This window comes from Ochotona curzoniae, unplaced genomic scaffold (genome assembly GCF_017591425.1).
Source record: "Ochotona curzoniae isolate NIBS_2020 unplaced genomic scaffold, NIBS_Ocur_1.0 contig_908, whole genome shotgun sequence".
Lineage (NCBI taxonomy): Eukaryota > Metazoa > Chordata > Mammalia > Lagomorpha > Ochotonidae > Ochotona > Ochotona curzoniae.
The window spans coordinates 15337832-15364648 of record NW_024466607.1 but is presented as its reverse complement, the minus strand read 5'-3'; the positions used below and the strand labels follow the sequence as shown (position 1 = coordinate 15364648).

At 52.4% G+C, this 26817-nt stretch overlaps 3 protein-coding genes across 3 annotated transcripts; 2 read left to right on the top strand and 1 right to left on the bottom strand.

The window, feature by feature from the left end:
• The first annotated feature begins 1382 nt into the window (after positions 1 to 1382).
• CUNH3orf84 (chromosome unknown C3orf84 homolog) lies at positions 1383 to 13458 on the top strand. The gene is made up of 4 exons (XM_040994999.1): positions 1383 to 1477; positions 2992 to 3105; positions 12599 to 12655; positions 13045 to 13458. Exons 1-4 carry the CDS (start codon positions 1451 to 1453, stop codon positions 13456 to 13458), a joined length of 612 nt encoding a protein of 203 aa, XP_040850933.1. The 5' UTR covers positions 1383 to 1450.
• A 981-nt stretch (positions 13459 to 14439) lies between these two features.
• KLHDC8B (kelch domain containing 8B) lies at positions 14440 to 19056 on the bottom strand. The gene is made up of 6 exons (XM_040995006.1): positions 18800 to 19056; positions 17435 to 17950; positions 16189 to 16353; positions 15653 to 15877; positions 15472 to 15573; positions 14440 to 15281 (listed from the first exon to the last, which is right to left on the bottom strand). The coding sequence occupies exons 2-6, from the start codon at positions 17808 to 17810 to the stop codon at positions 15085 to 15087; spliced, it is 1065 nt and encodes a 354-aa protein (XP_040850940.1). The 5' UTR covers positions 17811 to 17950; positions 18800 to 19056; the 3' UTR covers positions 14440 to 15084.
• A 2445-nt stretch (positions 19057 to 21501) lies between these two features.
• Positions 21502 to 25105, top strand: CCDC71 (coiled-coil domain containing 71). The gene is made up of 2 exons (XM_040994452.1): positions 21502 to 21563; positions 23158 to 25105. The coding sequence occupies exon 2, from the start codon at positions 23210 to 23212 to the stop codon at positions 24554 to 24556; it is 1347 nt and encodes a 448-aa protein (XP_040850386.1). The 5' UTR covers positions 21502 to 21563; positions 23158 to 23209; the 3' UTR covers positions 24557 to 25105.
• The last annotated feature ends 1712 nt before the right edge of the window (positions 25106 to 26817 follow it).

The following is a 26817-nucleotide window of genomic DNA, read 5'->3' as shown; positions in this document are numbered from 1 at the left end:
GGATCCCGGGCATGCAAGGCGAGGACCTTAACCACTGTACCACCGCGTCGGGCCCACAATGAACATTTTTACACCCATAAATATATGGGAGGATCTCTCTAGACCAATTGCACTAGGCTTTCTGGATATTAGGTTCTCTGCCAATGAAAACCACTGGAGTCTGAGTGTTTCCTGTTATTCAACTTTTTATTTTTATTTATTTATTTTTATTTTATTTTTATTGGAATGTCAGGTTTACAGAGAGAAAGATCTTCCATCCATTGGTTCACTCCCCAAGTGGCTGCAACGGCAGGACCTGTGCCAGTCTGAAATCAGGAGCCCAGAGCCTCTTCTGGGTCTCCCACGCAAGTGCACGATCTCAAGGCTTTGGACTGTCCTCAACTGCTTTCCCAGGCCACAGGCAGGGAGCTGGGTGGGAAACAGGGCCTCCAAGGTTAGAACTGATGTCCATATGGGATCCCAGTGCTTGTAAGGTGGGCCCAAAATAAATACATTTTAAAGGAAAATAAACATTGTGTTTATTTGACAGAGAATTCCCATCTGCTATTTCCTTGAGTACCTGTAACATCTCCCCTCCCACAAGAAGAGACTCAATCTAGGTCTCCCATGTGGATGACGGGAATCAAATAGTCACTTCAGCTGAAGTTTTCAATCGCTTCAAATGGCCAGCATCTTTCGGTTAGTAAATGACATGAAGTGTTCCTGTCCCCATGTCATAAACAGAAGTCAATAATGTGTCCAAGGGATGCTGTCTGACAGCATGATGACAAACATTTGCATGCTCTTCCTTGTATCCCGCAGTTCCACTCTTGGTCCTTCACTGTGTCCCTCGGAGCATCTGTCTGTCCTAATAACCATTCCCAGTCACCATACACTTTAACAGATATATGGGCACAGCTTTATTCTGAAGCTACAGTCTTAGGAGCCATCAATCTCTTTAATGTTTCTTCTGACTCTATGCAATGCTTGCTAAATTTAATTCCTGGTAGAATGGTTACATACATACACACATATCCACATGGATGTATATATGTTTACATATAGATCCCTTGCTAAATCAATAGGTGGAATGTCTTCTTGGTCTATTGCTCTGCCTTTTAAGTAGGTGAAAACATTTTTAATGCATAGCTTTAAAAATGCATGGCTTGCCTCAACAATATTCTTCAATATAGTGTTGGCTGCAAGTCCATGTGACTCCACTGTGGAGCCCTATAATGTGCTTACATAAGGGCTCTCCCAGGCTGCTAATGCCAAGATTTATCTCTCATGGAGAAGAAAAAGCAGCACCAAGAAGCCCCAGACTGGGTGCTGCCTCAACAAACAACAGCATTGTGGAGTCACTAGTGCCTTGTCACTAAGCAACAAGAAGCTGACTGTATGTCTCTTTCCTCAGACATAGCCTTAAAAAGACAAGAAGAAAAGTGGACATTTCTGTTCCCTTCCTGGAAAGATGCAAAGTGCTTTAATAGGCTCCTGGGTAAGAGTACACTTTTTTAAAAGATTTATTTATTTTTATTGGAAAGACAGATATACAGAGAGAAGAGACAAAGATCTTCTATCCATTAGTTCCTTCCCCAATAGCTACAATAGCCGGAGCTGAGCTGATCTGAAGTCGGAAGCTAGGAGCCTCTTCCAGGTCTCCCACATGTCCCAAGGCTTTGGGACATCTTCCACTGCTTTCCCAGGCTACAGGCAAGGAAGCTGGATGGGAAATGAAACAGCTGGGAAATGAACCAACACCCACATGGGATGTCAGTGCTTGGAGGTGAAGGGTTAGCCAATTGAGCCATCATGCTGGCCCCAAGAATGCACTTTAGAATAACTTTGGTGCCTAGGGTCGCACCCAAAATCTGCGCAAGTCCTGAGAGGGATGTGAAGAGGTTTCATCCAATATCCAGGCTGCTTGGAGGAGCCCTGAGCTGCCTCTTTCTCCTCTGCTGTTGAGCTCACTCCTGGAGCCTGCCTGACCTTCCTGATAGCCTATCCCCCACAATGTAGCCTGCTCTCACACTAGCCAATTACAGCACTTCATCTGTCCAACACCTCCTTTGCTCCTTGCTCATAGTTCCATTGCCACCTGGCTCTCTACTCTGGGAACATCTTGAGGGCCAAGACTGCCTGTTTCCCATGCCCAGCTCCTGCCTGGAATACAGTTAAGGTCCAGGAAATACTGTTGAACCAACAAAAAGGCAACAAATAATGATTGACAAATGGTAGAAGGATGGATAGTCTTACAGGGATAGAAAGACATAAGACATAAGAAAGACATAAGACCTTCCTAGGCCTGTTAAGTAGCCTCTCGTGATGGCCAGAGGTCAGGCTAAGGATATACGGGTTTTTTTCACTTAGAGTTGTGACTATGGGTGACCGGAGACTGTTATCAGATCTCAAGACAAAGAGGTGAGGCCTTGAGAACTTGCAGGTGTGACTACCCATGGGATGCCCGCCTAATGGCGTCAACAGAGTGGAACTCCCTTCTTGTACCCCTGATGGGGGCACATTTCCATAATCTCCCAGTGCTTTTCTCTGAAGTTCTCTCCAGAAGGCATTCTCTGTTGGTGAAATACTCCTTTTGGAAAGTACATTTCCTTGGAATGACTGTGGGTAGCAAACAGGTGCTCACAACTTTGTCAATAGATGAGGAGGAAGTGGACTTTTGCACTTCAGGGATCTTTGAGCACTGTTAAAATTGTGGGGAGCACAGCAGGGAAGTACCACGTACACTATTAGTGCTTCTCCCCACCCAACCCACCCGCATCACACACATAGCCCTCCCAGGTGGGTCAGCACAGCCGGGACCAACTGTCCCAGTAATAGATGGAAACATCTTTTTGCTAGCCCCTCTCCTCTATATTATTTATATTCTGTCAGGAAGTCCCACAAGGGGATTCTAGTCTGGATTCCTTGGAATCCTCAGATGGGGACCCTGAGATCTGGAACCTAGGACGGGGGTTTGAGTGTGTCTGCCTTCTACCTTCTGCCTTCTTATAGCACAACAGTGGTTTCTACGGGCATTACAGAGGCCAATTCAAGAATGAAAGTGCTAGAGAATACCGCCTTGCAGCCAAGCCCCAGCCTCCAGCAGCATTCCTGCAGCGATGTCAGGTAAAAGGCAACCCCAGGGGAAGTGAAGGTAACGGGGCAACTTCCTGCTTTCCCAGGCACTAAAGGCATCAAACCCAGCCCTCCTCCTGAAGGACTGACACTCAGGACCATCCGATCCCTGGGGAAGCCATGAGGCTTGGCTCTTCTTTCCTGAACTGTCAGATCTTCTCCCTACAGATAGGGCAGAGAAGGGCAGGTGCCAAATTGGACAGACTTGATCACTGCTCCTTCTAGTAACAGGAAGGAAGGACCAGCTGGCTTTGTGACTCAGTGAGTTAAGCTGTCACTTAACGATACAGCTTCCCATGTGTCACTTTAAATCCCAATTGTTCTGTTTCCAGTCTAGTTCCCTGCTAAGGTGCTTGGGAAAGCAGTGAATGCTGCCTGAGAGCTTGGGCTCCCGCCCACCCATAAGATCTCACTGCAGTTCTGGTTCCAACAAACGGACTTTGACTTGGGCCAGTCCATTTGTTGTGGGAATCAGCTAGAAGAGGAAAGATTCTTTCTCTGTTTCTGCCTCTCTGTAACTCTGCCTTTCAAGTAAACAAATAAAGGAAGGAGGAGGAAGGCCAGGGTGCAGATAGAATGTGTAGCTATGGGACAAGAGCCTCTAGAACTCAGGAAGTGAGCCTTGAATTTTGCTAACAACCACCCTTGATGCCTCCAAGCCGCATTGTCCAGCCACAGCTAGCCTCATGGTCCAAGACTTTGACAATGAACCGCAGGCTTCCTTTGGTCAGACAGAGCAGTGGTATAGGAAGAGACTGGGTACTGGTCCACACATTTAGTCACAGAGGATTGGAAGGAGGGATGGCAGAGGGAGCCTAAGGTAGCTTGAAAAAGCTTTTGGACTGGCAAAATCACTTGGTTAATCCTCTGCCTGCAAGCATGAGCATTCCACATGGGTACTGGTATGTGGCCTGGCTGCTCCACTTACATGGAGCAGGCAGTTCTCTGTGTGGGAAAGAAGTGGATGATGACCCAAAGTCTTGGGACTGTGTACCCTCATGGGAGATCCCTAGGGGTCTTCTGGGTTCTGCTCCTGATTGGCTCAGCTGTGGCTATTGTGGCCATTTGCAGAGTGAATCAGCAGATAGAAGATCTTTCTTCAAATCTTCCTTTCCAATAAGAATAAATAGTTATGAAGAAAGAGAGAGAGAGAGAAAGAAAGAAAGAAAGAAGAAGGAAGGGAGGATGGAAGGAGGGAAGGAAGGTAGAAAAAAGACAGAAAGAAAGAAAAGAAAGAAAACTAAGAAAGAAAGCCTGGTGCAGTAGCCTAGTGGCTGAAGTCTTCACCTCACATGTGCCAGGATCCCATATGGGCGCCAATTCATGTCCATCTGTTCCACTTTCCTTCTTGCTACCTGCCCGTGGCCTGGGAAAGTAATGGAGGGTCCAAGGCCTGGGGATCCTGCACCCATGAGGGAGACCTGAGGAAGCCTTCTGGCTCCTGGCTTGAGATTGGCTCAGCTCTATTGCAGCCACTTGGGGAGCAAATCAGTGGATGGAAGATGTTTCTCTCTGCAAATCTGTATTTCCAATAAAAATAAATATTTTTTTAAAAAAAGAAAGAAAAGAAGAAAAGTCTTATTTTTGGGAGAGAGGGAGAGACAGGGCCCAGGTCTTCTACCATTTGCCTAACCAGAGACAAGAAGGAGGCCCTGTGTGTCATCAGCCAGTGTTCCAACCACGAAAGCAAACTCAAACAGAAGGTGAAGGAGTGGATGCAGAAGCTCCTGGGAAAAGGGGCAACAATAGCGCAGTAATTAAATAACCCAGTAACAATAACCCAGTGGTTATTGCTGCTGAGCCTAGAGGGCTAAGTGGGAAGTAGTGTGGTGAGAGCCACACTGAGGGAAGGCTGGGGTCAGAGTCAGGCAGGAGCTGTCCCAAGAGAGCACCAGGACAGGAACTACCACCTCCTTCTTTCCCTCTGTTACCTCCCAGAGCTCCCTGGTGACAAAGGGAGCCCGGTCTTGGGGGCACTCAGTCAGCCTTCCGGGCAAGGATGGGGAGAAGGAAGGGATAGCAGACCGAAGGGGAGCCCAGAATGTGCTTCACTCACTGCACTTTCTGGTTCCCCAGCTTCTGGACAAGTCCTACTGGATTTCCCAAGAAATGCTTTCCCTGATTGAGAGATCCTAGAATCAGCCGTGGGGTGGAACCTGAACTCCTTAGCATTTTCAGTTGCAAGGACCACCTTGCACTTCTTACCAAAGCAGGCCCAAATGTAGTTGTCAAAAATTCATCCATCCAGGGCAACCTCCATCGTGAGAGTGATGGAGTAGGGACAATGCAAGGAAAGAAGTAACTTGTAAGGGCTAGAGTTGTGGCATATGTTAAGACACCAGCAACTGGGTCTGGTGTTTTCACACAGTGGGTAAAACACTGCCTGTAACATGGTATCTATATGAATACTGGTTGGTGTCCTGGCTCTTTCACACTTTTGTTTAAGATTTACTTATTTGAGCCTGGTGCTGTAGCCTAGCAGCTAAAGTTCTCTCCTTGCATGCGCCAAGATCCCACATGGGCACAGATTCTAGTCCTAGTGGCCCCACTTCCCATCCAGTTCCCTGCCTGTGGCCTGGGAAATCTGTCAAGGAAGGCCCAAAACCTTGGGACCGTGCACCTGCATGGGAGACCCAGAAGAGTCTCAGGTCTCCTGGCTTTGGATCAGTGCAACTCCAGCCGTTGCGCTCACTTAGGGAGTGAATCATTGGACGGAAGTTCCTCCTCTGTCTCTCCTCCTCTCTGTATATCTAAATTTCGAATAAAAATAAATCTTTAAAAAAAAGATGTACTAATTTTTATTTGGAAGGCCGATTTTACACACAGAGAAGCAGAAATAGAGAGGAATTTTCTATCCACTGATTCACTCCCACCAAATGGCTACAATCACCAAAGTCGAGCTGGTCTGAAGCTAGAAGCCAGGAGCTTCTTCTGGGTCTCCCATGTAGGTGCAACAGGCCCAATGACTTGGGCCATCTACTGCTGCTTTCCCAGGCCATAAGCAGAGAGCTGGATCAGAAAGGAGCATCCAGAACATGTGCCCACATGGGCTGCCAATGCTTCAGGTGAAGGATAGCATGCCACACTGTTCTTAATCCAGCTCTGCAATTCCTTGCAAGTGGCTGGAAAAGGCAATGAGATGCTCCTTGGGTACTTGGACCTCTATCACTCATATGGGAGATGCAGATGAAGCCCCTGCCTCTTGGCTGCTGGCTTCGGCCTGGCCCAGCCCTGGCAAATTATTGCTGTTTGGGGAATGAATCAAAAGATGATTTTTGTCTCTCAATCTTTGTAACTCTGCTTTCCAAATAAATAAATAAATAGATGTATCTATTTATTTGCAACAGAGAGAGAGATTTTCCATGTACTGATTAACTTTCTGTGTGGCTGCAACAGTCAGGGCTGGGCCAGGCCAAAGCTGGGAGCCAAGAACAACTTCTGGGTCTCCACATGGGTGCAGGGGCATAAACATTTGAGAAATCTTCCACTGCTTTCCAAGGCTCATTAGCAAGCAGGGGGTTAGAGTAGAAGTGGAGCAGCTAGGATACCCATCTGGGATGCCGGCATTGAAGGTAGCAGCTTTTCTTGCTATGCCACAAAGCCAGCCCCCTAACAGACAATATAAAATATTGATTACATTGTATTATGTGACACAGTTTTATAGGTACTGGGTTTCCCTTCACCCCTCCCCTAACCCTCCCCCCATGGTGGATTCCTCCCCCTTGTTGTGTGACCACAGTTCAAACAGATAAATCTTAAAAAAAAAAAAAAAGAAAGAAAGAAAGAAAGAAAGAAAAGGAAAAAAGGCCACCTGGCCCTTCCTGCTGAAAGTCTGCAGCTAGCTTGCAAAGGCAGCTGTCAGCCCAGGGACCAGAGTGGCCTCTGAACCTAATGAACTCATTCCCTCGGCACGGGCATGTGGGAAACGTGTTCTAGCCACTAGTTAAAGTAAAAGTTTCCACAGAAAGAATCTGCAAACATTAGTTGCATCTCCAAATACCAGGCCCGGTGTGTCTCGGGCTCAGGTTGTATAAATGTCAAGTCTCCTGGTTCTTTCGGGAACGTAAAGCTGTTTTAATTAAAGAAGCTGCTCGGAAACTGTGCATGCTGGCCCAGCAGCACGTGCTTTCAGCTGCCTGATGAGGATTTTTTTGCTTAAACCTGTGCAAGATGTGGCATCCATTTTCCTCTGGTGGGAGGAGCAGGGACAGTTTGCCATGACATTGAGATGCAAGAAAACTCCTTTCTCTCCTCCTTCATTTTTTTTCTTCTAAGCCAGGCTAGCTTATCCCAGTTGTCACCTGCTGTAACTCTTGGAAAGTGTAACTTGGTTCCTGTTCATTCCTAAGTGCAGACCAGCATTGCAGACATTCATAGCCACAGTCCTACAACTGCTGAGCCTCGGCTGCTCCCCGAAACCCCAGCCTGCCACACAATGCTCCCCCTTAGCACTCTGCTGACTTCAGACCTGCCAGCGTCTACATGTGGATATTACCCCCTCCCTGAACACTTTACCTCTTATTTAAGGCTCCTTAAGCGGAAAAGCACAACCTTGGCCCCCACATGCCTCGAGACCACTTAGTGGAAAAGGAGCTCCAGTGGCTTAAAAGCGAAGACGTAGGAGCTCATTCTCCTCAGGAGAAGAAAAAGCCCCCAGAGCTGCCGGGGTGGGGAGGAAATGACTGCTCTTCTCACCATACTCCCACAGTGCTGAGAACAAAACTCAAATCAGTGGGAGGCGATAGCTGATCCTGCCACTGCGGGAATAATGAGTTTCCCTGAAGAGGAGCTGCCTCCAACAGCAGAAGCATCCACATTTGGAGCTGCGGGCCATTCTGTGGGCAAGGAGGGCAGGCGTTCGACAAAGTGGTAAAATTGTCATTTAAGATGCCTGTAACCCATATTGAAATATGTGGTGTGAGTCCCAGCTCCTCCACTTCTGATCTAGTCTCCTGGGAGGCAGCAGGTGATGGCTCAAGGACTTGGGTCTCTACCACCCACTTGGGAGTCCCAGTTTGGGTTCCAGGCTCCTGCCATCAGCCTGACCCAACCAAAGTGACACTGCAAAGGGAAGGTCTCTTTCTTTACCCCCTCTGCCTTTTAGATAAAATGAAATTAAATTTAAATACTTTTACAAAGTGGTAAAGACATCTAGGGGACAACTGAACATTTCCTTAGATGCCCCAATTTTTAAAAAGATTTATTTGTTTTTACTGGAAAGGAAGATATACAGAGAGAAAGATCTTCCATCTGCCAATTTATTCCCTAAGCGGCCGCAGTAGCTGGAGCTGAACCAATCCAATGCCAGGAGCCAGAAGCTTCTTCTGAGTCTCCCATGCAGCAGCAGGAGCCCAAGGCTTTGGGGCATCCTCGACTGCTTTCCCAGGCCACAAGCAGGGAGCTGGATGGGAAGTGGAGCAGCTGGGATACACCCATACGGGATCCTGGTGGAAACAAGGTGAGGATTTAGCCAGCAGGCTATCACGCCAGGTCCCTATTGTAATTTTTTTTAGAGTTCCCACTTTTTTTTTTTTAATTGACTTATTTTTATTGGAAAGTCAAGGAGAGAGATTTTCTGTCCATTGATTCACTCCCTAAGTGACCGCAACGGCTAGAGCTGAGCTGATCTGAAGCCAGGAGCCCAGAGCTGCTTCTGAACCTCCCATGTGGGTTCAGGGTCCCAAGGCTTTGGGCAGTCCTTTACTGCTTTCCCAGGTCACAGGCAGAGAGCTGGATGGGAAGTGGAACAGCTGGGATTAGAACCAGCGCCCATATGGGATACCTGCGCGGTCAAGGCAAAGACCCTAACCATTAGGCCACACCGCCGGGCCCTAGAGATGTATTTTTAAAATACATCTCTAGACAAAAAGACAAACACACCAATAGATCTACCATCTGCTAGTTCACTCCCTAAGTGCCTATAACACCTGAGATGGGCCGAGGCTGAAAGCAGACACCCAGCATTGCGTCCAGTTTTCCCCGTGTGAACTGCAAGGGCACAGCTACTGGGCTGTGAGCTCTGCATGTAGTGCCATTAGCAGGACACTGGAGCCAGGATGAGCCGGGCACTCCTCTGCAGGATGTGGACGTTCTGAGCTACATCTTAACCAGTGCCACAAGCACCTGCCCCAGACCTCTCAAAAGCTGCTACCAGCACTGAGATGATTCTAGATTCATAAGCATCTGTAAGACATCAGAAAGATCCCATCTCGGCTCTGTCCAGTTTTTCCAAATGGTAGCTTTTGTTGAAGATATAGTATCTTCAAACAAGCAAAACATTGACACTTAAGCCACATGTCAGCTTGATTCAGTTGTCCTCAGTTTTATTCTTACTGTTCTTCGTGTGTGAGAGGGAGAGAGTTGAGATCTAGAAAATGTTTTCAGCTGTGTAAGTCTGGCCATCACCAGTTTAAATACTGTCCAATATTACAAGAAGCCTTGTATTGTCTTTTTATTACCATACCCATTTGCCTCCCACTCATTCACCCCTCCCCTATTCCTAACCACCGGTATTTCTTCAATTTTTAAAACTGTGCCACTGGGGTATGGCGCAGTAGCCTCGTGGCTTAAGTCCTTGCCTAGCATATGCCAGGATCCCATAAGGGTGCCAGTTCTTATCCCAGCGGTCCTGCTTGCCGTCCAGCTCCCTGCTTGTGACCTGGGAATGCAGTAGAGGATGGACCAAAGTCTTGGGACCCTGCACCCGCACAGGAGACCCAGAGGAGGCTCCAGGCTCTTGGCTTCAGATTGGCACAGCTCCAGCCACTGTGGTCACTTGGAGAATGAATCAACAGACGGAAGATCTTTCCTCTCTGTCTCTCTTCCTCCCAGTATATCTGCCTTTGCAATAAAAATAAAATAAATATTTTGAAAAAGGTATAACCTTTAAAAAATTATTTTTTACCAGTAAGGGCCCAGCACAATAGCCTAGTGGTTAAAAGTCATTACCTTGCATCTGCCAGGATCCCATATGGGCACCAGTTCATATCCTAGCTGTTCCACTTCCCATCCACCTCCCTGCCTATAGCCTGGCAAAGCAGAAAAAGGAAACCCAAAGCCTCAGGAGCCTGCACCCACTTTGGAGATCCTGAAGAAGGTCCCGGCTCCTGGCTTCAGATCAGCTCAGCTCTAGCCATAGCAGATACTTGGGGAGCAAACCAGAGGACAGATCTTTCTGTCTTTCCTTCTCTAAATAAATCTGACTTTCCAATAAAAATAAATAAACATTTTTTGAAAGTGTGCCACTGAAAAAATATGATACTATAGTATGAAATATTTGGAAATTGGCTTTTTTTGCTCAGTATAATTAAACCCAAGCTGTATATATAAATGGGTCATTTCTTTTCCTGACTGAGTGGTAGTCCATGGCACATGTGCCAATTTTGTTGTTTGGTTCTTACAAATTTCTCTGATAGGAATGTTTGTGTACAGATTTGGGTTGTTTATTCTCTGGGATAAATGCTCAGGAGTATGACTTTTTGGGGTCCTATGGCACATTTTTTGCGTGTTTTGCTTTTAAACTTCCAAATTGTTTTCCAGCATGACTGGATCATATGACATGCCCACGAGCAATGCATGAATGATCTGGTTGCCCTGTACTCCTGCCGACATTTGCTATCATCCCCATGTTCAATTTTAGCCGTTCAGATAAATATGTGGTGACATATCGTGTGGCTTAAATTTGCATCTTCCTAATGTTGACTGATATTGAACATCTTTCTATGTATTATTTTCCATCCACATAGCTCTTTTGGTGAAAGGTCTTCACATTATTTGCCTAATTTTTTTGAAGACTTATTTTATTGTTGCTGGAAAGTCAAATATACAGAGAGGGGAGTCAGAAAGATCTTCCATCCATTGACTCACTCCCAAAGCAGCTGCAACAGCCAAAGCTGTGCCAATCTGAAGCCAGCAGCTTGGAGCCTCCTCTGGGTCTCCCAAGCAGGTGCAGGGTCCCAAGGCTATGGGCTGTCCTTAGCTGCTTTCCCAGGCCACAAGCAGGGAGCTGGATTTGACATGGGACCACCAGGATAAGAACTGTCACCCATGTGGAATGCTGGCACATGTAAGGCGAGGAATTTAACCACTAGGCAACAGCACCAGGCTCTGTTTGCCTACTTTCTAATTAGATTGTAGAATTCTTTATATATTCTAATTCCTTGTTGTATATATAATTCATAGATATTTTCTGCAAATCTGTGGCTTTTCATACTCTTTACAAATATTTACACAGACTTTTTAACTAACATTGAGGTTTATTTATATCTCTTGCTTTGGTGGCTCTGTTCAAAATTCTTAAAAATTTTGTTTTTCCAAAAGCTTTTGGTATACATGGAGTTCGTGTTCCAATGGGAGTTGTCAAGCCATAAGTAATATCAGAATACAAAATCAAACAGTATATTCAGCAATGAAAAATGCAGACCTGAGACTGCTGACATCTAGGCCAGGAAAGCCTCTAAGGAGAAAGAAGAGAAGGAATTACCCATGTGTCCAGCAGGAATGGCGGTGGAAGGGCTTGAGTCGGCAGTCCCGGCATGTCTGAGGGCCCATGCGGCCCTGTGGCTGGTGATACAGAAGGACCCAAAGCATGCGGGTCTCGGGCCACTGTGATGACTCTGACCACTAAAAACATGAACTAGTGTGCATTTTGGGCAATTAAAGTGTTATTTGACTTACCAAAAGAATTCTACTGGCTGCTAAGAGGACAACAGATTGGGGAGGCAAGCTTGAAGTAAGGACACTGGGCAGGAATCACCTGCAGTGATTTACCTTGGCTTGGAACCAAGAATGCAGAAGGCAGGCTGAGGAGTGGTCTCATCCTGGCCCCATCCTTTTGATGGGAGTTTCTGGCACATTAGGCTTGGGATAGAAGAGCATCGTGGGGATACTGAGGCGTCTGACAGGACCTAGCTGCATGGTCTGAGCTGGGGGAGGGGTGTTGCTGTGAGTAGACCGTGTGAGGATGATTCAGAGCTCAGACATGTGTTTGGAGATGACATCCCGTTAGGTACTTACGTGGAGACCTCAAGTAGGAGCTTGACTCATGAGTCTGGAGCTCAGGAAGGAATTTGAGCGAAGGACAGACATTTTAGTTTCCAGATGTCTTTCAGGGCCAAGAGCCCGGGTGTGTTGACAGGGCACGTGCATAGAGGGGGAGAAGAGGCCTGGAGCCTTGTTGCGGGCAATCTAAAGGGCTCAGTGTGAAGCCTACACCACCGGCCCCTGATGGCATGATATCTGGTTAGATGCCTCTGCTCTAACCGACCATCAGCTCCAGAAGCTTCTGTTTGAGGGCAAGTTCCAGGATAAGCCATCCCAGGAGAGATGTGTGGCTTTAAGTCGCCCCTGTCCTTTGAGAGTGTTGATAGTTTAGCGGTTCCCGCGTGGTGGAGGCTCCTGGCCGTTTCCCTCCGGTATGGGCCCTGAGACAGTACCCGGAGGATATCACTGTCCCCATGCATCTTGTTTGTCACTGTTTTTCAAGGAGCCGGTACAGCAGCATTTCTTCTCCAAGCATGACAACCGCACATCCTTCGACAAAGTGAGTGTTGGAAAGAATGAAAGCAGCCAGTCCCCTTAGTCTAGGTGGAGGACAGAGAAGGTGGCAGAACAGCTAAGACCTTGGTGGAGGTGGGGTTGAGGGGTGGAGGATGGCTGCTTCTACAGGCAGAGGAGTATCCACCTCCCTCATTGCCATTCTCCTCACATTTCCTACACGGATGCCCTCTGTCAAAGCAGAGCAGGTACATGTAACCTGGTAGGGCTGGGGGAGGCGTCACTGATCCTCCAGATTTCCAAGTTGAACTGGATGGCATCTCTAAGAAAGCAAACAAAGGAGGCCAAGCCTCATGAGGTAGACAGGTTTAATTTGGGGCCCAAGTGGGTGTCTGGTGCCAAGACTGTGGGCCAAGGGCCCGTACCGTTGAGAAGGGTCCTTACTGCCTGCTGCAGGGTATCGGAAGACGGAAAGACCTGCAGCGTCTATGGCAGCGGCACACCTTCCTGCGCTGGGCTCCCTGTGAGCTGGAGCTGAGCAGGCAGCGGCCCCTGGAATCCTCCTACCAGTCTGATTTCCGGACAACCCCTGAACCCTGCAAGCAACCCCAGCGCCTCGTCCACTTTGTGCAGGTCCGTCCCCCACACATCAGTACCACCTACCAACAGAACTTCTGCCAGCCATCCCAGGGTGGCCACTGTGGTAGCCCCAAAGTAGTGACCCAGGCTTCGGTGACAGACACTCTACCTGACCTCCCAGGGGTGCCAAGACGCAGGCTGCTGCAGCACTACATCCACGCGGGGGTCTCAGAATGTTTGGACTGGTCCCGCACATTAAAGGACTACTAACCCAGGATTCTCCTTGAACTCACAGATCCCTAAGGTCAGGGGTGCAGAGCCAGATCCCACAAACGTGCACTATGGCATCTGTATGCTGTGCTGAAGAGGCACTGCCCTTGAAGCTGGCCACTAAGTGAGAGGATCAGGCTGCAGGAGGCCACGAGACCAGCAGGGTTGCTCTTAACACAAAATATGGGGTCCCAGGGACCCAAATACTTGTGGCAAACCTAGCTGTGAACCCTTGGTACTCAGGGTAGCTACAAGCAAAGCAAAACCAAAGGGCAAAGGGCAGCAAAGGCTGGAGGGCAAGGGCAAGGGTTGGCAGTTGCTAACCTTAAGTAGCCACCTGGCCCTGCCCAAGGGATGGTTGCTCCACAGCTGTGACAGAGGGACACTGCCCTGGTCCAGTGGCAGCCTTGGACTATGCATATCTGTATGGGGGTAGGGAAGAAGGGGGAGGAGACGCTGTGTAACTTGGACCTACATGTCATTATATCCCTTGCTGCAGTTTCCCTTTTTTTTTTTTTTTAAGATAATTTATTTTAAAAGCAGAGTAGTGGTGGAGAGAGGAGAGGCACAGAATCTTCCATCCACTGGTTCACTCACCAAATGCCAAAACCTCTCTCTCTGGGTCTCCCACGGGGGTGGTAGGGATCAAGCAAGCACTGAAGCCATCTAGTGTTGCCTTCCCAGGTGCACCAGCCGGAAGCCGGACCAGAAGCAGAGCAGGGATCGTTCCTGGGCTTACACACACTGCAGGCCCTTTGCTTTCTGAGTTCTTCTATCGTCCTCATGGTGCCCCCTAACATCCAGCACAATAGAGAGGAGCAGTTACTCTGGGTCACCTAAGCTAAGACATCAGAGACCAGAATCAAGAAGCATTCCCCCAAGACCCTCGTTCCTGCCAGAGTTGAGGCGCCCCCAAAGAGGTAAGGGGGCAGAGGCTGATGAGTCAGCTTGGGTGTCTACACCAAGAGTCACACAGCAGAGTGGAGCAGGACTTTTACTTACACATCCAAACCCCCTTGGTCCTCACAACAGCCCTGTGAGGTAGGTAGGGCAGGAAGATTTCGCGGCTCCCCATTTACACATGAGGATGCTGAGGCACCGAGAGGTGAAATGACTCGCCCAGTAGTGTCAAGGGCAACCAACCAGCATTCGCTCAGCCCTCTGCTGGTCCCCCCACCCCAGTCTCTCCTCTATTCCCGCTGTGTCCTTCTCCATCTCTGGACACTCCTGGGTCTACAAGCACCCTCATGGCAGGCTGGCAGCTGGACAGGCCAGATCATCTCCCAGACAGGCACTAACCTCACAGGGCCCCAGGCTGGCTCTCCCTTCCCTGCTTCCCAGTTGGACAAAGGACCTACTAGGTTCTAGGGCAAGGACGGAGCTAGGCATGGCCCATGAGTGAATGGTGGTGAAGGTAGGTTGTGAGTACATGTGTGTCCTATATGAAAGACAAAGGTTACCTGAACCCAAGTCCAAGGCCACATTTCAAGTGCCTACTGGCCCACACCTTCCTAGCCAACAGAGCCACAGGGAGCTCCTTTGGCCACCAAAGGAACTGCAGGCACCTGCCGTAGGCACCTGTCCCCCAGCACCCAGCGGCTCCCCTGGATGGCTCTCACCAGGCCTTTAGACTCCATCCCGCAGACACAGTGCCTCCACAGCTTGGCTGGGGCCCTGGGCCACACCCCCAATGACAAACAGCCAGGGCCCAGCCTGCAGGCTAGAACAGGAGCAGCGGGCTGTGGGCATGGCAGGCAATGCCTCCCAGCGCCGCTTTGCGAGACTGAAGCTCTCCGCAGAGCCCAGGGGGCATGGCTGATTTCCTGCAAGAAAAAGAGAAAGTTGTAGGAGCTCTGGCTCCCAGGGACCCAGAGAATGGCCTGGGAGGTATGACCACAGACTGAGCAACAGATTAGCTGATGTTCTATTTGTTCACTTAGCCCTGCATTCAGGGGTCTGTTGGGGAACTCCAGCGGGGCCAGGCCAACATCCCACCCCCAACTACCTACTTACCCAGGCCCCCAATGGCCACAATGTGGCCCCCGAGGCTGCCAACCACAAAGTCAGCCCTCTTGTCCCTCATGCGAAGGCTGCGGGGCAGCTTGGTCCAGGACCCTGCAGGAGAAAGGAAATCAGATACAGCCACACACCATGCCCCTTCACCAGAGGGACAGAAGACCCTGCCACTGCTTACCATGCTCTAGGTCAAACATCTCCACAGTGTTGACAAAGTGGGGGCGGGAGTAGAAATTATGGGGTCCAGGCTGTTGTAGGCCACCTAGGCTAAAGACATTGCCCTCGGCCATGGCGCAGCCAGCAAAGGCCCGACGGCTGGGCAGGCTTGGGTGCCGGGTCCACGTGCGGGTCTCCAGGTCAAACGATTCAAAAGCTGTCACCGGAAGCTTGCCCTGGCGGCCCCCTGTTGATAGAATTGGGGTACCTGAAAGGGTATCCCAGAGGCTGGGTAGCTCCTCAGCCCCATGAGGTTTTTCATCTGCCTGCTTTGGCCTCCTATACCTTGCTGTGTGCACTCCTGTGCAGGAATCATCTACCCCACACGCAATGGCATTGGGCTTTGCAGCCCCCAGAACACACCTAGATCTTCTCTCAAGGATGCTCCCCAAGTCCTGTCATCCCAAACCAAGCCTGGTCCCTAACCCAGCCAACCCATGGGTGTGCAGACCTCTGGGCTCCCAGCTGGGCTGCTCTCCGACACCCCCCATCCCTTACCCAGGACGTAGATCTTGTTCCCGTGGAGGAAGGTGGAGGCTCCATAGCAGGGTGTGGGCATGGAGGGTAAGGAAAGCCAGCAGTCCCTGCGTGGCTCATATACCCGTACCTGGGCCTGGGGGGCCGTGTCAGGACCCATCCCCCCCAGGGCATATACCAGACCATCTGTACAGAAAAAGAGGGAAAAAAAGAGTAGTTTAGATTAAACCGCAGTCTGGCCCAAGCCATCCATTCTTGCCTGAGAGTCAGACATCCATATGTCTGCTGGTCTGGAGTCAGGGGCTGGACTAGCTGGGACTCCCCCCTCTGGCCAGGGCCCCTCACAGTGAAGAGCAGCAGGCAGCTGATCTAATTATAATCCATCTCCGTCTCCCTGGAGATGCTATGGCAACCAAGTCTGGCATCCAAGCACGGCTGACCTGGACCTGTGGTCGGACCTAGAGGCCACAGGTGGTGGTGGGGAGGAGGACGGGGGGACTGCTGAGGAGGAAAAGGCTGGGCTAGGGGAATGGCTTCCGCCAGGGCTGAGGAGCCTAGGAGGATCTGCTCAGCATGGAGCTCAGTCTAGGGTGGGGGCCTTGGGATCAGCTGGCAGTGGCACTGGGGCTTGAGTGTGCAGGGCTGAGGCACTGGCCACAAACCTTCCGGCCCAGAAGTCCTCCCAGCGTCCCTCCACCACACCCTTTCACCAGAGTAGGTGTTGCCTTCTGTCAGATTCTCCAGGTCAGCTAGGGGGCATGTCTGGGGGTTTGGGGTGAAGCACTAGTCAGCCAGCGGCTGTCATGACAACCACTCCCTGGTCACAGGCCTTTGTCCACATCAATCAGGATTCCTAGCGTGCATGAGCACGTGTGTGTGTGTGTGTGTGTGTGTGTGTGTGTGTGTGTGTAGGTGGTTGGGGGGAGTCTATGTACTTTCTAGGCTCTAAGCCATGGCCAACTCCCCTCCCCCATTCCAGACTATTTATAGCTATGCAAGTCACTAGGCCACCCCCATCACTTAGAAATGAGGAATGGGCTGGGAGTCAGCTGGGTTTCCTGTCATCCCGGGGCCACCCTGAGCTCTGTCACCCATCTCAGTGCCAGAAAGTAGTCTGCTGCAAATCCGGGGCAGGTTGGAGGGGACACAGGAGGCAAGTCAACAGCTTGGGCACCCAGGCAAAAGCAACCTTTTCTCATCCAACCTTTGGGAGTGAGAGGGAACGCAGGGTGTCAGGGCACTTGACAGACCGTGAGAGGACACTCACCTCTCTCGACAGTCGCAACCCCCATGGCTGCTTGAGGGAGGGTGGCCCGACGCTCCCAGCGGCCCTCGTCCACCAGGTAAGCCTCCACAGCAGCCACTGGGCTCTGGACTTCATCCACACCACCCACCACTAGGACCTGCTTGCCCAGAACCACAGCAGCCCCACCAGCCCTGGCAGTGGGCAAGGGCTCTAGGGCCAGCCATGTGTGTGAGGCCATGTCCAGTGTCTCAGCAGTATCCAAAGGCAGTCCAGTCTGCCCACAGCCCCCCAACACCAGCAGGTGCCCATCCTGGTGTGCCACAGTACCATATACCCGGCAAGTGGGCATAGGGGGGAACACCTGCCACGTGAAGGCCCGGCCACCTCCTGTAGCCATGTCCTTCACTGCCAGTGGTGGGCCATGCCGTCTGCTCAGGCTGTAGGCCTCAGTGCAGGGGCAGCATGGGGGCTCATCTTGATTTCTACCAAGAGGTGCCAGGAGGGAGAGCGTCTACCCCAACCAGGCCTCGCCTTCACCTGCAGGAGAAGGAAAACAGAGGGAGTGTCAGAGCCCCTGGAGAGCAGCCTGCAGCTGAGGTCTGGGTGTGAAAGGGAGGGCGAGGGCCAGGGTTGGCACTGAACTGTGGAGGTTCCCTCCCCACAGGGAGTTAGGGGATAGCAGCATGGGACAGACAGACCCCAGACACCCAGTAGTTGCCTCCTTCCTAGGGAAAACCTCACCAGGGATTCTCTTCCACACTCCCTTTGCCCTAAAAGCCACCTGCAACTTGGTCACATTCAGCCTGAATGGGAGATACAGTGACTAACACAGAACCTGCCATCCGGTACCTTCTTTCCCCACAGCAGTCCACACCCCGTGCTACTGTCCCATCTCTCCTCCCCTTGACTGGCGGGACCCTCACCCTGCTGTTAGGTGCCAGAGACCAGGATACCATGACAACACCCACAGGGTTCAGCCACTCCCACCAGCCCAAGAAAGCCAGAGTCCAACCAGGGTTCCAATTTCCCGCGGGTCCACCATCAGGGTGTGCCCAGGCCAGGGACTTCATTCACCCTGTCTACAAAGAGGGTACACATGTTGAGGAGGTCGTGTAGCACAGGGCTGGAGTGGCATTTCCAGCAGCAGTGGAGCAACTGGGCTCCTAGCTCCCCTCATAGCCCACCGCCCGTCTTCTCCAGTCTCCCTTCTCCCACAAGGGCTGATCCACTCCTGGATCTTTGGCAGGATGGCCTCTTGGACCCAAACTTGCAGGTCGAGGAGATGGTTGGGGAGGGGAGGTGGAGAGAGGAGAGGACAGGGCGGGTCTGGGCGAACGCGTCCCCACACCCCAAACTTCCCCCAGGCTCGGCTTCCGCAGGACTCACCGGCCGGGGTTCTGGTGTCGCTGGGGTGTGGGCCCGCCGTTCCGCCTCCGCTGACGCCGGCTCTGGCTAGGGCAGAAAGCCGGGGCTCCAGCCCGACGAGACTACGGCGAGGATCCGGTACGGGGCGGGGCCCGGAGGGGTCCGCCCCTTATCCCCCCTCGTCCCCGCCTCCCCCAGACTCGGGAAACCTTCCTCCCGCCTTAACCCTGCATTTGCCGCGGCCGGGGCTTGGCATGCCAACCCTCAGTGGTGTACAGAGGTGCCAACGGGCATGCAGACCCTGGGGCCTGCCGGGATGTAGGGCCCGGTCCGGGCGCGGGGAGAAAGGAGGAAACAGCAAGCTGTACAAGTGCATGGCGAGCGGGTGGCACCGAGCCAGGGCCAGCCTGGGTGCGCAGGCCCTGGAGTGGCCCTGCAGATGCTGGGGGGCTGAGGGCAGGCGCCCTCCCCGCCAGCGCTGCTGAGCGCTAAGGAGCACAAAGACCGGCCTCGCAGCGGGCGCCCTCTGGAGGCTGCTTGGGGATGTGGCCTGGGCTCCCTTGCACAGAATAGGGTGCAATGGGTACCTGAAGGCTACTTCAGGGCGGGGTGGGAAAGACCACAGTTGAGACCTCAGGGTATTGCATGTCCTTGGAGGGAAGGGTCGCTCTGACCCGTGGAGATCTAAGAGTCAGAAGCCAGGACCCCTCCCAAATGGATCACTTTGGCCTTAGACCCCAGCATGCTAATAGTCTGTAAGGGGTCAGGCAAGAGTCAACTGGTGTGACAAAGGCCTGAGGCCTGTCGACTTGACTCAGCCTCTGGCCCAGCATACCTTCTAGGTGCTTAGATAAGCTGAGTTTTCCAGGTGGACTCCCCACTACCCGCTTCCACCTGAATACAGGTCAGTTGCTGGCCTGTGGGAAGAGGTGAGGTAGACAGACAATGTCTGTCTTAGCTTCCCCAGAGCAGACATGGCAACAGAGATACAAGTAGGGTTCATGTGGAAGTACCAGTGGAGGAGAAGCTGTGAGCCAGGGAAGGCAGCCAGCAAAAGTGGCCTCATCCAGCAAGGCACCACCATGGGCCACAAGGACTGACTCCTGGGGATTCTGCAAACTGAGGTACAACAAGGGCCTTGCATGGCGTAAGTGCCACTCCAGGAGCCAGGGAAGCAGAGTCCCCCATCCTCAATTCCTGATGAGCCATTTGAGGGCATTCATGACCTGGCTTGCCTGAGAGAACCTTCAAGCCTCCTGGGGGCCAGCAGAGGACCTATGTAAACATGGTGGTGCCATGGTTGCTTCCAGCTAGAACAGAGCCTGACTGGGAAGCCTCTACCCTCCCACCCTGCTTGCTCCTCACCTGGGGGCTCTCCTTTCCACAACACACCTCAGGCTCAGCCTCTTCAAGGAAGCATCTGCTGTTGTCACAGCCCCACCCCACCTGCACACAGAGAGCCAACTCGGCCAGCAGGTGGAGAAGGTGAAGTTGGACTGGTCCTCATAGTGGACAGCCAGTTCTCAACTATGGACAGGGCCAGAGACAGGGCTCATCCATAGTTAAGGATAGGGAGTGTCAAGTGGAACTTCCTGGTTATGACCCGTGGGAATCTGACCTTTGAGTCCCTACCCAACCCTTCTCTCTGCCAGGGCAAATAGCTGGAACACTCACCCCAGGGCATCAAGAGATTTTTGCGCCCTTTTTTCCTCTTTGCTTTCCCACCACCCTTCCCTTTCCTACTCTGCTGAAATAAAAACCTCCTAAAAAAAAAAAGAGAGAGAGAGAGAGAGACAGAGACTTTTGCCATTCCTGCTGCTTTCTTTGTTGTTGAAAGTAACAAGGCCCTGTGCCAGTGGAGAGGCCCTGGGAACCTCTAAGGGGCACCAATGAGGCCTCAAGCATGCTCAGTGGAGTGACACTTGGCCTTAGATGTTCCCTGACCCCTCTGTGTCTGCAGTTGGAGGATCCCAAGGTCACACAAGGAGGAGAGAGGGCTAGCACCCAGTTCCTAAAAGATATACTCCATCCAGTGACCCTCACGTGATTTCTAAGGTCAAAGTCCAGGAGCTGGGATAACCATTCTGCCCCCTGACTCAACACAAACACCCCTCACTTCCTCATCCACCCAACAGGGGCTCCCATCCAACTGTGGTGTGGAGCTCTTGGTCAGAACTATGGAGACTATCCTCTGAAGCCAGAGAGGGCTGGGGCTAATTTGGACAGGTGTCCTCTGATCTCTGCATACCCTGGGCCCCTCTCTGCTGGCCTCAGAGCAAGGCGAAAAGACACATCCTCCAGCTCCTAGTCCCAGGGGGCCCCTAAGACTGGACATGCGCCAACTCTAAGCATTTGTGGGAGGCCCCAATTCTGAACAAAAGAGGACCTGCCGTACTCAGAGGAAGTATCATTGCTGCCAAAACAAACGAGCCCCCGACCCACCACCAAAAAAAAACAAACGCCTTTGCAACGAACACTCATTCGTGGCCCATTAGGTGTGTGGGCCCAGGACCAACTTTTCTGCTCCTCAGGTTTCCGCACAGTCCCTGAAGGCCACCACCTCCAGGCAGTCCTCCCTAGGATCCCATCGGTCCCATTCCTCTCTGACTTTGGGGGGGGGGGTTGGTGGGTGTAGAAATGGGGTCTTGGAGGGGGTCAAGGGTCACAAGGGCGGACCGGGTCCAGGAAGCGGAAGCGCAAGCGCACTTCCGGCACGCAGCGGGCGGCCATGTTGGAGCGGCGGAGGCGGCGCAGAGGCGCGTCTTGGGTCCCCGCGGCGGCGCCGGTAGGTTGGAGCCGCGGGCCTAGCCGCGCCGCGGAGGTGTGCGGCCCCGCGAGGCGTCCGGGCGGAGGGGCCAGGCGGCGGCCTCTGCCCAGAGCCACGTCCTCCGCCGGCAGTGGCCGCCGAGGTCCTCCCGCCCCACCCCCACCCTGCGCCCAGCGACCCCACCCCGGGGGCTGCGCCGTCCCGGTCGGGCTGGCACCTTCGGTCCGTCACGCACATTTGGCTGCGGTGGGGGCTGCAGGGATGCGACCTCCCAACCCCAGGAGGCCCCCTCCCCCGGTCTGCCTCGACGGCGCCTTCTGCACTCTCGTCTACTTTCCCAGTTGGTCTGGGACGGGGAACGGGAGGGGGAGCGGTGGGAGGTGTGGAGCGGGGAACGTGTGAAGGAAAGTTGGGTGGGGGCCCAGTTACGGCCTGTGTTCCCACAGCCTCTGGAGCGTCCAGCAGACCCCTCCCGAGGGTCCTTGGACCGGTTGGGGCAGGGCAGGGAACGGAGAGTGGTCTCGATAGGGCCCTTCCTGAGTCCACAGCCCTGGGAACTCCAACTCCCTCAACGTAAATAAAGAAATAAATAAAAGAACTAAAGTCACGTGCAAGGATTGTACTTGGAGATTCCCTTCAGGGAGCAGGGGGGCGCCCCAGACACCTAAGGAGCCTAACTGTTTCCAAACAAGGAGTCCCAGGGCGCCTCTCCTCCCCTCCCTCCCGGGTGTTTCCTTGTTCAGACGTCTTGGTCTCCCTTAGGGCCAAAGGAAGAAGTTGCGGAGCCCTGGGAGCCTGGCTGATCTTTTGTGGAATGCCCCTGTGTAGCTAGGGAGTTGCTTACAGAACCCTTCCCAGCCCTCCCGCAGGCTTCCTTCTCTGGGTATCTCCCTGGCTGAGCACATTTTACCTAGCATGCCTTCTGCTCCCATTGTCTTCCCACCTTGGGTTCTTGGTGTGATTGCTTAGAGAACCTGCTGTTGATCAGCTATTTAGTGTCTTTGGAAGAGGCTGGCTTTCTCCCCTCCCTGCTGCTGAAGCATTTGGTCTCCATGACTGCAGACCCAGGAATTGGGCTGCCACTGTAGACCTAGGAAATGGGCTGCCGAGAGGCCTCTCTGGGAAGTGTGGAGGATAGCTTCCTTCCTCCTGCTCACATGCAAGTGCTTGGCACAGAGATGAAACACGGTAGACCTGGACCCTCTGGCCAACACTTCTGACTTTATGTTGCCTCTGGAAGGACCCTGGTTCTCTTTGTAGGCCCATGGCAGAGGATGTGCCATTGTCTGTGGTCTGTTAACATCTAGTCCTTTCACACCCATGGCTCCATCTGGCCTTCCACACTGGGCTCCCAGAGAACAGGGATCATGATTTGCTTTGCCAGGTTGAAATAGAGTGCACCCAACTCCTCCCAGAATTGCTATAAGCCCCCATCTCAAAGAAGCTGCCTGGCCCATAGCCACAGTGATCAAGACCAGGGAGCAACTTCCTGGCCAGATTCTTTCCCCCTGCCCGCAGTATGGTGGAGAACAGGGGTCCTGACTGGCCTTTGAGGGCTCTGGCCCCATGTTTTGGTGTCATTTTTATTGACTCTTTTCCTCTTGCCTTGGAGGTGCTGAGCGCTGGTTTGCAGATACGCAAGCAGATCGGCAGTGCCTAATGCCATGAGCGTGGTGGTGCAGCATGTGGAGGAGAAAGCTGTGCACTCATGGTCGCGCATCTCCACGGCAGGAAAGAAGGCCCTGGAAGAGGCGCTGCTTGTCTTTAACCCCATGAGCCGGGATCTCAGTGCCACAGAGGCCCAGCTCGTGGCCTTCCTGCAGGGCCTGCGAGACGATGGCTTCCAGCCCACCATTCTACGCAGTGGTGATGTCTATGGCTATAGTTCATGCACAGCCAGCCCCCCAAGCCAGACGAAGCTACAGGCTCGTGCCCCCAACCCAGCCACCACAGCACCTCCAGCCAGTACTCCCCAGACTGCTCTGCGGCTGCCTGCAGGCCGGGCTACGCTGCTCCCCATGTCGCTGTCCAGCAGGCTGGCCAAGGCGTCTGCACCAGCCCTCGCCAAGCATGCTACCACCAACCTGCTGCTGAGCTCCCTGAAACAGTCAAGTGCCAGCCGTGCCAGGGGTGCCACAGTGGGCTTCCCTGCCCACCTCTACCCAGGTGTCTACCCTGCAATGCGGCTCTCCGTGGTCCTTGAGGCCCTGGTGCCACTCAAGACTCCCATGCCCTGCTTGGGTACTAAGCACAAGGCACAGTCACTACAGCTCCCCCTTGCGGACTCGCCACTAAAACTGCGGAAAGGTTCAGGGAAGGGTCCTAGGAACCCCCGGCCCAGAGCTCCCAGAAAATCCACAAGCAAGGGCCCCAAGTGTGTGACTCGCAAAGCACCAGGGACCACACCCCAACAAGGCACCAAGCCCCATGGCAAGACCTGCAGAGCCACTGGATCCCTCAGTGGTCTGCGAATGAAAGGGGGCTCTGCCTTAGGCACCAAAACATACCAGGGCAAGTTAGTTCGAACACTGACCAAAGCTGCCCGACCCCGAGCCAAGGCTGCTCGAACACAGGCCAAGGTGGCCAAGGCCCGGGCCAGAGCTAAGGCATCCCAGATAAAGGCCAGGGCTGTTGCAGCGCACGCCAGAGCCAGAGCTAAAGCCAAGGCTGTTCCAATCCAGCCCAGGGGCAGAGGCAGGCCAAAGGGGTCTGTTAAGGCCAGGACTGCAAGAAAGAGCCAGAAAGTCCACCGTGAGACTGCAGGACAGAAGAGGAAAAGGGCAGAGGAGGCCAAGGACCTTCCCCCCAAGAAGAGAACACGGCGACTTGGGCCACGATCTCCTAAGGCATGGCTGGGGCCAGGAGCGGCCAAGTTGCTCAAACTGCGTGCCATCAAGGTGGACAGGATGTCCTCGGACGAGGAGGTGCGGCAGTGGGCGCAGCGGGTCCTCCGGGTGAACCTGTCTCCTGTCATCCGGCTCCAGCCATTGCTGCCACACTCAGCACCCTGATTCCTTCACACAACCAGGTCCCAGGAAAGAGCCCAGCTTGTCAGCATGGCCAGTGGCACAGTGTGAACTGCACAACCTGGAAAACTCCGGGTACTCTCTCCAGGGCCCCTGGAGCCACTAGCCTCCTTTCAAAAACTGGAGGACAAGGGGCGGGGTGGGGTGGGCAGAAGGGGTGTTCTCATGGCGCAATGCACTGTGACTTGTTCTCCAAGTTTTATGTCTGCTATTCCATCCATCACGTTTTATACCTTTCCACTTTCTAGTCTCCTCGCCCACACTCCACTTAGTGTGTGTCTGGTTTTTTAGGGAAACAGCCTCAGGGACATAGCCTGGGGCAGGTGATCTCTGGGAGTGAAGAAGGGTGTCCCTAGAGCTCTTTGGAGAAATGAGAGGAAATTGCTACAGGCTTTAGTGTGAGAGGACCATGCCCTGAGGACAGGATGGCAGCTGGGGAGCTGTGACCTCAGATAACCCTTCTTTGAATGGTGAGATAGGAGGTTTGTTTTGTTTTGTTAAGATTTATTTTTTGTTGCAAAGTCAGATATACAAAATGGAGGATCCTCCATCCCATGATTCTCTCCCCAAGCAACCGCAATGGACGGTGCTGCGCAGATCCGAAGCCAGGAGCCAGGAACCTCCTTCAGGTCTCACACACTGGGTGCAGGGTCCCAAGACTTTGGGCCGTCCTCGACTGCTTTCCCAGGCCACAAGCAGGGAGCTGGATGGGAAGTGGAGCTGCTGGGATTAGAGCCAGCAGCCATATGGGATTGCAGGGCATGCAAGGCGAGGGTTGTAGCTACTAGGCCACTGCCCTGGGCCGAGCTATGAGGTTTGTAAGCTAGAGAGGGGAGCCTTTTGCCCCTAATGGGCCAAATGGACCATCTGACCCCAACCAGCTCTGGCTAGAACTTTGGGGTTTTGCTTGGGTTTGTTTAGGGTAGGGTTAGGCCCTAAAGGAGTTAAATTCCCTCCCTTCCTCTGCTCCACTGACAGAGCTGCTAGCTCCTAGCCTCAATTGGTAGCAAGGGATGTGGGAGAGACATCAAATAGGAACCACAAAGCCACCTCACTGTAGCAGAAATTTGCTCCCTGGTTGGTTAGGGCACCCGGTAGTAGAACTAGCAGGGTTTCCCCCACTCACTGATCAGTGATGCCTTGTCCCTGGATCTGTGCTCTGTCCACTTGAAGAACCAATCCCATGACCTGTAAATTTCAGAGATTTAAAAAATTGTTCTTATCTGAAAGGCAGATTTAACACTTAGAAAGGGAAGCAACCAGAGATCCATCTGCTGGTTTGCTCCCCTAATGCCAGCATAGCCGGAGCTGAGCATATCAGGAGCTTCTTCCAGGTCTCCCGTGGGTGCCAGGGCCCAAGGACTGTTCTAAGCCATAAACAGAGCTGGACGAGAAGTAGAGCAGGGCCCTACATAATGGGCTAGTCCTCCACCTCCAAGCTCCTGCATTCCATGTGGATACCAGTTTGTGTCCCAGCTGTTTCATTTCCCATCCAGCTAACTGCTTGTTGCCTGGGAAAGCAGTAGAGGAGAGCCCAGAGTCTTGAGAGCATTCACCCATTTGGGAGACCTGGAAGAAGCTTCTGCTTCAGGTCTGCTCAGCTCTGGCCATGGCAACCATTTGGGAAGGGACCAGTGAGATGAAGATTTTCAGTCTTTCTATATAAATCTGGCATTCCAATAAAATCTTTTTAAAAGTAGAATAGCCAAGACTCAAGCTGGTGTCCATATGGGATATTAGTATGTGCAGTTAGAGTGTTAGGCTATCTGCCCTTGTGCTAGCCTCCATTTCAGATACTGTTAACCCTTTGTTTTAAAGAAGGGCCTGGGTCCTGTGCAGAGCTGGCTGCCCCTCTCTTAAGGTCCTCCCTGGGTTCCAGGCTGAATGGCCGGTGGCTGAGGTGGTAGGGAACAGGTCACATTGCCCAGGGGCTCCTGAAGATAAGCCTTGCAGAGTTGTTTGAATGAGAATCAGACCTTACCGTCCCTGGGTTTGGGCTCCACTAACGCCTGGGCCTGTGCTTTTGGGGGTCCCCTTCTCTTCACCCTTTCTTCTATACTTGAGGCTTTTGAGCATCTGGTTGTGTTTTTTTTTTTTTCTGAATTTTATTTATTTTTATTGGAAAGTCAGATTTACAGAGGAGAGACAGATCTTCCAACTACTGGTTCACTTCCCAAATGGCTGCAGTGGCTGGAGCTGAGCCAATCCAAAGCTAGGAACTTCTTCCAGGTCTCCTACGTGGTCAA